General features: G+C 45.6%; 1 protein-coding gene across 5 annotated transcripts in view; it reads right to left on the bottom strand.

Moving 5' to 3' along the window:
• EPB41L4A (erythrocyte membrane protein band 4.1 like 4A) overlaps positions 1-12,288 on the bottom strand; it is a 294,024-nt gene extending 281,736 nt beyond the window's left edge. For 2 of the 5 annotated variants that reach the window (XM_027552609.1, XM_027552608.1), the window contains exons 1-2: positions 11,634-12,262; positions 10,823-11,231 (exon numbers count right to left, since the gene is read on the bottom strand). In XM_027552609.1, the coding sequence (XP_027408410.1) occupies positions 10,823-10,921 (99 nt within the window). In that variant the 5' untranslated portion in view covers positions 10,922-11,231; positions 11,634-12,262. Of the gene's footprint in view, positions 1-10,822; positions 11,232-11,633 lie in introns of all 5 variants that reach the window. The other 3 variants (XR_003512866.1, XM_027552607.1, XM_027552610.1) reach the window with 3 other exon arrangements.
• Positions 12,289-12,478: the final 190 nt, after the last annotated feature.

Raw genomic sequence — 12,478 nt, 5'->3', positions numbered from 1 at the left:
TCAGATTAGGAGAGAGCCTTCAGAGAAAGTGGCACCTGAGCAGAACCCTGCTTGATGAGAACGGGGACTTCACTCAAGAGGAGGTGGGATGAGGCTTTCCAAGCAGAAAAAGACCAGGATGAAAGGGAAGGTAGAGAATTCAGACTAGAAAGTAGCTTGGCTTGGCCAGAATCCACAACAAGGATATGGCAGGTGGTGGGAGTAAGGTCAGATAGACGTGGGGTCCCATCATGAAGGGCCGGGGTGCAGCCCTCATGCTCAGGAATATAAACTAAGCCAAAGAGATTGAGAAGCTACAGCAGCTGTCCAGCTGAGAACTGACAGCAATCTAGACCAGGGCAGAAGGCATCAGAGGAGGGGAGAAGAGTCGAACCTGGAACATACTGAAGTGGTAGAATTCCAATGTCTGGAAGGATGTGGAAATTTAAGGAGAGCCCAGGTGCCAGAATCCTGACAATCCTGACCACCTTCCCTCCTGCCTGAACCCCTTCCCCTTTCCCTTAGGAAAGAATTCCACCCCTACCCAGCCCCAAGCAGGGCCTGTCACCCTGAAGGTGACCCCATCACCACTGTGGTTCAAGAATGGCCACAAGACTCTTTGCTAAAAGACACAAGGGCAAGTCTGCTGGTGAACTTTGGGAGAAGGAGTCTTCCCTCCTACAACAGAGCCTGCCTCCACTCCCATCTCACATAGTGGCACGTACAAGTATCATCTCTAGAACCATTTACCCATCTGCTACCACCTGCATATGACCCTGATTCCCAGTATGACAGGGCACAGAAGAGATGAAGAGAAACTGGGAACCTGATCTGAGCAAACAAATCTCATGTTAAAAGAATCTGCAATGAAATCTCTGTAACCAAGAATCAAAGCATCTTAACTGATCAAGACCAAGTGCAGTCTCATTCACCAAACTAGGCAGCGCCAGAAGACAGAGTCTGGAGGGAAAGGAAGGGCTGAGACATCTACTGTGACCTCCAGCAGGCAGTCAGAAACTCAAGCCAGATAAGAGGCAGGAAATCTCACTAGGGGTACAAATGCAAAGTTTCAGCATCCCAGTGGTAGCTGAGGCAATGTGAGTAAAAATACAGAGATCTGAAAAATCACTGGTATCTATGGATATTGAACCACTGTTTCCCTACTTCTAACAACCAACCCATCCATGCCTCTCAGAGATCTAGCACCACTTTGGGCTGGATTGCGGGGTAAGATATCCTAAAGTGGAATTTGGGGCGGGAGAGGCAAATCATAGATCATACATAATGACAGCTATCATTTTAGGGGGCTTCCCAGGTGATGCTAGTGGTAAAGAACTCACCTGCCAACACGAGCACCTTTTAGGCTATGTGCCTAAAATTCTTTTCTCAAATTTGTGGTCATTCCATGAGGCAGTTTTCCCACCCTACAGCTCACAGATGAGGAAAGAAGAGTCCTGTGGTCCATCACAAGATCAGTTGTTTCAGGATTTAAACACAGGGCAGGGTAGGGGAAGCGGGGAGACCAAAAATGACCACACAGCACCCCAGTTAGTAGGATGGTTCCCGTACAAAGTGGGAGCAGTGAGAATGGTGGATAAAAACCAATTTTGACAAGTGACAAGGCAGGAGAGGCTCCAAGATTGCTTCTCAAACACAGCTCTAAACGAAGGGCAAGGTGGCACCCGAGTGTTTAAAAACTCAAACAGGGGGACTTCTCTGGTGGTCCAGTGGCTAAGACTGCACTCGCAAGGCAGGGGCCCAGGTTCCATCCTCAGTCAGCGAACTAGATCCCACATGCAGCAACTAAAGATCCTGAGTGCCACAACGAAGACCCAGCACAGCCACATGTTACATTTTTTGGGGGGCGCGGGGTGGGGGGGGGGATTTTCTTTAAATAAAAAAAAAAAAAACTCACAGTCTCCATGGGCTAGCTCAGGAGCTTGACCCCCAACTCACATCACTGTTCGTACGCAAAGATGTATTCTAAACAAGGTTTTTTTTTTATAAGATTTTTTTTTAATTTTATTTAACTTTACAATATTGTATTAGTTTTGCCATATATCAAAATGAATCCGCCACAGGTATACATGTGTTCTCCATCCTGAACCCTCCTCCCTCCGCCCTCCCCATACCATCCCTCTGGGTCGTCCCAGTGCACCAGCCCCAAGCATCCAGTATCGTGCATCGAACCTGGACTGGCAACTCGTTTCATATATGATATTATACATATTTCAATGCCATTCTCCCAAATCATCCCACCCTCTCCCTCTCCCACAGAGTCCAAAAGACAAGGTACTCTTTCAGCAACCTCCGGGAGCTGAAATGAGCCTCGTTTGGCTCATTCCTCCTCTGACATCTGACCTTTCAGTCACTGTTCATAGGGTCTAGCGCTCAGCACCTTTCAGGTCTCCTGGCCTGCATTCATCTCCACTTGGCACATCAGTATCCTTGAAAACAAATTTCTCACCCATTTGGAAACCACTGCCAGGCCCCCTCTTGACTTCAGTGAATTACTTGCAAGAGCCATCTCAGCCTCTGGGGACTCAGCAAGAGTGTTCAGTTACAGAGAAATGGATTAACAATAGGCGGCACTAAGGAAAAGTGACCATCTCACTTTAAAAAAGAAAAAAAATAAAACAGGAAATACATGGTTCAGAGGGCAAGGAATGCAATCCACATTTCTGAGAACGGTACAGACTCTCCAAACTGTGGTTATAGGCTCTGAGTCACAAACTAAACTGGCTGGTCGCTGACCTTAACACACCTAGTCTAGATCCAAACGAGTGATAACAGGGGCCTGGTTACATTTAATATACGAGACTTAGAAACAAATCTTGTGACACAGGAGCAAATGGCAGTTACTCTTACCACCCAAAGCAGGCTGCAGGAGCATTAAGGACGAGCTTTACGTGTGGCTAAAATATCAGAGACAAAGCTCGGCCAAAGAAGGTGGAGTGCGTGCATGCTTAGTTGCTCAGTTGTGTCCTACTCTTCGCGACCCTAGGGACTGTAGTCCGCCAGGCTCCTCTGTCCACGGGATTTTCCAGGCAAGAATACTGAAGTGGGTTGCCATTCCCTTCTCTAAGGGATTTTTGCAACCCAGGGATTGAACCCTGGTCTCCTGCATTGCAGGCAGATACTTTACCACCTGAGCCACCAGGGAAGCTGAAGGGTTATGGCAAATCTGACATCTGACTGGTCCTGTTTATAACAGGCCTGCAGAAAAATCCATGGTGCATCAGAATGAAAAACATCATTTGTCATAAAAAACCAGTATTTAACTTTGACGCTGTCTTCTCCATTATGCCTCAGAGAAGTGTCAGATGAGGTTTATGCAGCTTTAGCAGTAAAATTGGCAGTACAGCAAGATTAAAAATTATACCAATGGTCCCCAATTGTGTAAATCCACACTATGAAACCAACTGACACTGTTCTCCAATGGTTTAAAGAATCAGAGACAAGGGAAGAAAAGCAACTAAAGTGTGAGGTTCTGTTATCCCATCTTGAAACAGGCCCTTCTTCCAAAAGACTCTTAAGCTGTAAGGGGAAAGTTACACTGCTAAAAAAGAGAGAGGAAAGATTCAGTAGTTAGTTCTGTAACACAAAAATGGTGTAACTCATGTTTTCTGAAATAGCTGCTCCTCAGCTAGATCTTCAGTGTCCTGCACGTGCTCAGTTCACTGCACCATCTCATTTTCTACCCACTATCAATGTAAAAATTAGAGTACCTTGGCAACAGGATTTTTCACAGAAGATTCACTTTATTCTAGGATCTTTTCAAGTAAAAATAAAATGGCAAAGGAATCTCATTATCCACAAGATTTTCAACATGGCCTGTTCGGCCTATTCCAGTAGTAATACTCCATTCATTCTCCGATTCAAATTACAGCGAATACGCATCTATTACACGTGTACAGCTCTAGCTGCTGGGGATCACAGGTAAGGGCTCTCAGGCTTCGGTGGGAGAGAGAGGCATCTAGAAATGATGCTTGCAGTGCGATAAGTGCTATACCAGGATGTGTGCAAGGCACAGACAAGCACTTAGCTTTGCCAGGGCAAACTGCCTTAAAGGCTTTCTAACAGATGGGATGCTCAGTTTAAGTCTTAAAGGATGAGTTCAGATGAGTGTGTGGCTAAGGAAAGGCAAAAGGGTACCACTCAGCAGCAATCCCAAGCATAAGGCGCAAGAAAGTCAGGTATGTTTGGAAGACTGAGCAGTTCTACCCACAGAGTAAGTCATTTGGGTACACAGAACTGCTGAAGGTCTAGGTCAGGTAGAATGTTAACTCAAACAATGATGGTTGGACTTTATATGCAAACAGAAAGGAAGCACTCAAAGGAAAAGAGGACAAGGAAAGGAGGAGGAAGAATCTAGACCAACAATTTCTGAGTGTTTATCACATGCAAGGCACCATGAATTCATGAAGTGGGTATTATTTTGTTTGCATTTTACAGATGGGGAAATTGAGATTCAGAGAAGAAAAGTAACTTTCTGAAGGCCTCACATCTAATAAGTAATCAGTGGAATCAATAATGTAAATCTAGTGGTCTGATGCTACAGCCCATGCTTTTCATCAATCCAGTATACTGCCCGCTAGTCTAAGAATATTAAGCAAGTTACAGATACAGATTTCCTATTGTTTTCACTAACCTATGAGGCATATAACTCTCTTTCAAAAGAGAAAAAAGAAGGCATCTGAAAGTTAGTCTGCATACAGTGTAGAAGGTTGGGTACCAAATACAGAAGAAAAAGGGAAGCTGCTACCCTCCATGACAGTGGTTTTCACCTGAGGGTGATTTCACCTATCAGACATTTGGCAACATCTGGGGGTATTTTTCCTTCTTACAACTTAGGCAAGCGGTGTGACTGGCATCTCCTGGGTAGAGGCTACAATTACACCTAATTATCCTACAATGGAGCAGACAGCATCCCACAACAAAGAACCATCTGGCCCCACGAAGATACAACCTGACATGAACCACTGAACAAAAGATGAGTTTCCCAACTCATTTTATAATAAAAATAAACAACCACTGTCCATATATCTAATGGAAAGTCGAGTCTGAACTTCTGACCCTGCAACTTAGATTTAATTTTATCACCATCTGCTATGGTCTAAATGTTTGGGTCCTCCTGAAATTCATATGTTGGAAACTTAAGCCCCAAAGTGACGGTCTTTAGGAGGTGTGGCCTTTGGGATTAGTACCTTTAAAAAAAAAAGGCCAACTGAGCTCCCTAGCCCCTTCTGCCACATGAAGACATAACAAGTTTTCAACCTGGAAGAGGGCCCTCACTCAACCATGCTGGAAGCCCTGATCTCAGACCTCCAGCCTCTAGAACTATGAGAAATACATTTCTCTTGTTTATAAGCCACCCAGTCTGTAGTGTTTTGTTATAGCAGCCTGAATAGATTAAGATACCACCCATGCTCAAAAACAACAAAAGCTGTGTATCAGTTTAAATTTAGTTCAAAGTTCAGTTCAGTCGCTCAGTCGTGTCCGACCCTTGGTGACCCCATGGACTGCAACACACCAGGCCTCCCTGTCCATCACCAACTCCTGGAGTTTATTCAAACTCATGTCCATTGAGTCAGTGATGCCATCCAACCATCTCATTCTCCGTCATCCCCTTCTCCTCCTGCCCTCAATCTTTCCCAGCATCAGGGTCTTTTCAAAGGCGTCAGCTCTTCGCATCAGGTGGCCAAAGTATTGGAGTTTCAGCTTCAACATCAGTCCTTCCAATGAACATTGAGGATTGATCTCCTTTAGAATGGACTGGTTGGATCTTCTTGCAGTCCAAGGGACTCTCAAGAGTCTTCTCCAACACCACGGTTCAAAAGCATCAATTCTTCCACGCTCAGCTTTCTCTATAGTCCAACTCGAACATCCATACTGACTACTGGAAATTAACTTAAAGTCAGTTTAAGCTTAATATTATAGAATTCAAGGACAATTAACAGGGCAGCAAAAAGTGTGATCCAGTATCAACCAAGAAAAGTGTAAGCCCCTAGAAAAGGATAGCTAGTCATTATCTGCTAAAGGTAACAAACAATGCTTTCCCCATTAAATTGCTTTTAAATCACTTTAAAACCATGGATAATAAATGGCATTTTTAATCTTTTTTTTTTTCATGGAAAAAGTCTTGTAAAATTGAGGGGGCAGTTAAGTCTAAAGATCTAAAAGTGTAACATGGTATCTACAGGGGATAAGGCTATAGTATATAACTGAAATTTGCTGAAAGAGTAGATCTCAAGTGTTTTCAATAAGAAAGAAAGGTGTAAGAGGTGCATGTGTTAACAATGGTGAGATGTGGGAAGCCTTTCACAATATATACAGGTATTATATCATCAAGTTGTACTCCTTAAACATGTTACAATTTCATTTGTCAATTATACCTCAATAAAGCTGGAAAAAATACTTTCAATCTTTTTTTTTTAAATTTTTGAGGGAGAATTTATGTAGTAGTTCATCTTAAACAGTTACGGCACAGATACCACGTTTGAGGTTTAGAAACCTAGACGCAGTGTGAAAGAGGTGTACTACCCCAGTCACCTGTAACTTACTAACCAGTCAAGACCCATAGTCAATCTTATATTACCCCAGAAATGCTTATAACCCAGAAATGCTTATACCCCAGAAATGCTGGGGTACAATTACTTGCTTAAACCTATGTTTAGAAGGTCCCTGACTGTGTACCTTATGTCGTTGCTATTAAAAGATATAGCTATATGTAAATATAATACGATTTGCAAAAAACTACTGCTTTTCCCTTTTTCTCAGTCTTCTTAGATGTTTTATTTACCAATCTAAATAGAGTATAAGAAACAATTGTTAGTAAGACAGATGCATATAATTCAAGTCCCCAAGTTCTGCTTTTCTAACTTATTAGGAAGTTTCTGATCAAAGTATCAAAACTGATTCATAATATTCCCTCAGGAACCTCAGGATGATTCAGAAAGTAACTTCATTTAAAAGTTAATGGATGGGTTTAACTGTGTGAATTGGATGGTATATCTCAGTAAAGCATGTTTTTTTAAGTTAAAGGAAATTCCATCTTACTGTCACATTGGTTTCATTAATTTAGTCAAATACACTGAGGGAAAAACAAGCACCTCAGTATTTATTACATTACTACTCAGAGGACTAAAATCTTGCTGAAATGAAAATACTGATCTAGTTCACATTTGCAGCAGCAATTTTGTGAACTAAATCATAAAACATCATGATTTTTTTTTCCCTAAAAATCTTTTGCTAATCAAATGACAAGTAATAAAAGTAGTCTGAGTCACATTCAAGTTTTGCTTTCCAAGAGAACAAAAAGAAAGATTTCTACCTCCCCCAGCACAGAAAATTACAAAGGACAAAACGAAAGTTTTCCTGAACAAACACTGCTCAAAAAACTAAGAGACCAACCACAGCAGAAATTCCTACTAAAATAAACAACAGAGATAGCAGCAGAGAACAAACAGCTAAAAGCTATTGTGTGGCTAGACACACAACCAACAGCATTCAGTTTATATAAACTTGGGTTTTTAAATCTTGGATAGGGCTCAAACTCCAATCTGCACGCAAAAGACTTTCTGTTTGACAAGGTAAGGTTACCTCTAAAGTAAGTTAAGAACGCAAACAGCTATTTCTTATTAGTATGAATATGACACCGGGTTTTATTTTTCTAATTATTTTTGAAACAGAAAACTATTTTCCATTTAAATGCTACACATCTTAACAAGGGGCTTCCCTGGTGGCTCAGACAGTAAAGCGTCTGCCTGCAATGCAGGAGACTCGGGTTCAAACCCCGGGTCGGGAAGATCCCCTGAAGAAGGAAATGGCACCCCACTCCAGGACTCTTGCCTGGAAAATCCCATGGGTGGAGGAGCCTGGTAGGCTACAGTCCATGGGGTTGCAGAGTCAGGCAGGACTGAGCAACTTCACTTTCACTTGAATCTGAAGATATAAGACGTTTAACTATTGTCTTCAGGCTGAAATGCTTCCCATGGGAACAAATATGTAGATTTTTTTGCCTAAAGTCAAGGAAAAACTTTGATCGGAGTTGCAGGAAAAAATCACTTATAACTAACTTTTCAATGAGTAACTTGGTGTTTAAACAAATCCACAGTGTTTTTCAAAATAGTACAGAGGGGGGAAAAATGTTTTACAAAGCTTATTTCTATGCCTTCTACTTAAATTTACTACAACTAATCTTTTTAATTTATAAAGCATTATTATAATGGTAATGCAAGCAAATTATTAAATGTTTAGGAATTAGTAAAATTCCTCCCATTAAGGGTTAAAATATGTAGTTTTAACACAAGATTAGATGTCTTCATCTAAGATAGAATGTGAAAAAGGGTCATCTCAAAATAAATATTAGAAAATACTTTTGAAAAAAATTCTATTTCAATTTCAGGGGAAAATGTCATATGCTTAGCTAACTTTAGTTAGCGATAATCAAAATTATCAAGAGTACTATTCTGGAAGGAAAACACTATAATAGTAGTTATTGGGTATTGACTTCGTAGTAAATTGTTTACTATTTCATTTACAAACTAAAGTAGGAGTTAAAGAAAATGCCAAGTATGTATAAAACAATAATATACACAAACATAATATTCATTCAGTGTTTGAATATCATGTAAGATGCTGTTCATACATTATATCATTTGTAAGCACATATGTGTGTGTTTAATTTAGTACATACCATTAGCAGATTGGAGAACGAAATGGCAAACCACGCCAGTATTCTTGCCTGGAGAATCCCACAGACAGAGGAGCCTGGTAGGCTACAGTCCACGGGGTTGCAAAGACTCAGATACGACTGAGTTGCTGAGCACGCGGGCACAAGCAGATAGGTGCTTAACACATGCATTTTATGGTAGCATAGTAGCTACAGATAATGTGGTTAACTTCAGCAGACATCTGTGTTACACATATGGCCATCAAAATAACTGTGGCATGCTTCGTGACATTGAAAGAGGGCATGGCTGCTGCAAAATGATTACTTTCAACAAAGGCATGCCTAAATTATTGTTTAGTTAAATGGCATATATCCAAAATAACAGCATTATAAAGTTGTGAATGCCTTTGAATCACTCACCTATTTGTAAAACCAGATAAGCACCATCAGGTTATAAAAAATAATTATGGATCAGGATTTTTGATTCATGTTTCTTTGACAATATTATTCCATTTGATCCCAAGTCTGGCTGCTCTCTTGACAGAATAATGTAGAAGCTCCACAGCTGACAGGAATAGGGCTTTCATGATAAAATAGGAAGCTCACATACCAGATGACTTTGGACTTCAGAAAGATTGCTTTGTTGTTTTAGTATCAGATCATGAGTTATCTTTCTCTAATTGTTTCAAAGCCAAAGAGAATCTATATGTTATCAAAAATGTATGATGTTTTGGGGAGTGCTGCCTATTTTATTTGAACAGTACACCAAAGAATGTTACATCATCTTGTAAGTTCTTTCCCTGATTTCATGTTGGGGGGGGGGCGGGGCGGGAAATGGGAGTTGGAACATAAAGAGCTAAAAGTATACAATGAACACTTGCCCAGAGAGTCTTTTATTGACGTTAAAAGGAAACACTGAGAATCTGATTGACTTTTATTTATTACAATTACAGGGCAAACAATATTCAAAACAATTTCCCAAAGGGTTAACTTTATTTTGTGGCTTTAACTGATCATTTTTACCTCCTTTCTCTAACCAAAAAAAAAAAAAAAGACAGCTGTAAAATCAGAATTCTGTACACCAAGAATGATTCAAAGCTGAAACTTCTGACAGAGAACAGTTACTCTAGTGTGTATTAAGCTATGTTAAAAACTAACTCACACAAGGAAACGCCCAGAGTCTACGCCACTAGGATTAAATTCTGAGATGACAAGACAAGGACAACACAATCGGCAGCCTTCACTTTATTTTTCAGACGGCCTGCTGTATGAGAGAGAGGCGGGGGAAGGGCGATCTCCCCTCCTCAGACTCAGCAGCGGAGGTATCTGAAATGCCGAAGTGATTTTAAACTGAAGGAGAAAGAGAAAACAACAAAACACTCGGGACTGCGATCATCTCTAGGTAGCTACCTTACTGCGAGACAAAAACCAGCGCGCAGGCGCTTCCTTCAGGTTGTCAACCGTAAACACGAGCCCATCAAAATTAAGGAAGTGGATGTCTGCAAGCTCCCATAGCCTTTTTGTTTGGGTTCTTCAGGTTAATAGAGGTAATTGCATTTTAATGACCTACTAAGAGACACAAAGTTACTACCTCGTTTGGAGAGATGTTTACTTAAACATGGGGCTAAAACCAGGTTGCTTTCGGAAAAGGAAATTATTTTCCGGCCAAACGTAACATTACCCAACCACAAACACAGGCGACACAATCACAACCACCTAATACATGCGTTTCAACGAATGAGCTGTTTTCCTTTCCCAGTAATCCTATCAAGGAAAAAACAGTCGTTCAACAAAGCCGAGGATCGCCTGTATACTCAGTTCTGCGCCTCTCTGAGAGCTCTGGGGGCCTTAGCTGCTTTGGGAGGAGAACGAGGTAGGGAAGAGTTTTGGGTCTGTTTCAGGACGGTGGGTTGCAGCTGAGAGCTGGTGCATGGACGATCCTGCCAGACGTCAAACTTACTCTCTTTTATGAAGGACTCAAAGTTAACTCGGCCTGACACGTCCACCCGGCACCTGAGCGCGGGGGTTAGCTGCCGCGCCTTCCCACCGTGCGGAGACGCCCCGCCGCCCGCCCCGCCCGGGTGACAGCGCTGGGACAAAGCCGCGGACCCCCTAGCTCTCCCGGCTGCGCAGCCCCTCCCCCGGCACACGCCCCCGACCCGTGCCTACCTTGATGCCCTGTTGCTGGGTGGTGAGAGTTAACTTGGATTCATTCAGAAGCAAAACTTCGCAATAGAATTCTTCCGGAACCGCGCAGAAACAGCCCATGTCGGCTGTGGCGGGCCTCAGCCAGCGGAGAAAGCTGCGAGCCAGCCGCTGAGCCACCCCCTGCCCTCAAACGCGAGGCATGAACGGACTGTCGGCGCCGCCGCGAGGCCGAAAGCACCAGTCACCGGCGGGGTCCGGAGCGGCGCGGACGGAAGGTAAGGAGGGCGGGGAAGCCCGGGAAAGCGTCAGCGCCCGGGAGCGGCCGGGGAAGCGCCGGCGGAACTGGGCGCGGAGGGCGGCGGCGAGTCCCCGCGCATCCTGCGGCTCCGGCTCCTCCGAAGGCGGGGGCGCCGCGGCCCCTCCCGCAGCCCTGTGGACGAGAAAAGTCGCCTGTCAAAGGGGTCAAGGGGCAAGAAAAGAAAGGGACGAGAGCTCCGGGCCCACCTCAGACTTGGAAGCCCCTAGAAGCCCTCCGGCCCCCTCCACCTACGCCCGCCGGAGCGCAGAAGCAACGCACCGGCCTCCCCTCCGCCTCCGGGGTCCCCAGAGGGCGCGCGTTTCCAGCTCCGACCCCACCCCGCAGCCCCCGGTTCGGTTCGCCGACCCGGGAGCACTCGGCTGTTCCTTTGTGTCAGGGGTGCCCCCACCACGTCCCGGCCCACCGCAGGGGCAGTGGCGAGGATCGTCCCTCAGTCCACTACCACCGCCGCCTCCCCAGCCCACCCGCACCGAGAAGCCGGAAAAGGGTCCGAAAGGGTTTCGGGCTCCTTACCGCGACCGGCGAGTGGAGGTCAGCTCGTCGGGGGGCGCAGCTCCCGTCTGGGGATCCCCGAGTTCATCACGGGTCTATGCGTGGCCAACTTGAAGCTCTCCCTCCGAGAGCCCCCTGCCCGGGCGGCGGAGTGCTGCTCCTCCAGGAAATTCAGAGAAGCCGGCGGTCGGGAGGCTGGTGGGCGGAGGAGCCGGCGGCCCGGCTAGGAACGCGGCCAGCGGGCGAGCGGGGTGTGCCCCGGGGCGCGCCAGGCCGCGGCGGCTCCCGGGAAAGTTATCTCGGCGGTGCGAGGGGTGGCGCCCCGGGCAGGAGCCGCCCAGGTGCAGCTGGGCCGGGCCTGGGTGTCTGCGAAAGGCCCGGGAGCCAAGCCGGGACCCAGTGGCCGCGAAGGGGGCGCCCCTTCTGGGGCGGGGTCTCTGCTGGGGATGGAGGGCGGAGCAGAGATGGTCAAATGGCGAGGTGCTGGAAGGTCCTCACGGGAACCGCGCGGCGCTGGAGCGGTCCGCCTCGCGGCCCCGGGCCCGAGCTCTCTTCGCTGTATCGGTTTCCCGGGGAGATCTGAGGCGTGCTCTAGGAAGGGGCAGGGCGCGGCTCCGCGCGGACCCCGGCGCTCGACGCTCCCAGTCCCACGCCCTCCGCGCCTCTGGCTCTGTCCAGGACTGGCAGGCACAACAGCTCCGAGGCTGCAGTGCCCCCTGGTGGGCACTCCTGTCCGTGCACAAGCAACCAAGGCTGGGCTGCGGGTGAAACGGGGCTCCCGCTGGCCTTCTGAGCAGGTGCAATCTGCGCTCTCCAGATGGGAACCAGAAGTGAGTTAATACAAGTGGAAGTTAGAGGAAACACTA

The sequence above is a fragment of the Bos indicus x Bos taurus genome, chromosome 10 (genome assembly GCF_003369695.1).
Source record: "Bos indicus x Bos taurus breed Angus x Brahman F1 hybrid chromosome 10, Bos_hybrid_MaternalHap_v2.0, whole genome shotgun sequence".
NCBI lineage: Eukaryota > Metazoa > Chordata > Mammalia > Artiodactyla > Bovidae > Bos > Bos indicus x Bos taurus.
This window is presented reverse-complemented; position numbering and strand designations above follow the sequence as displayed.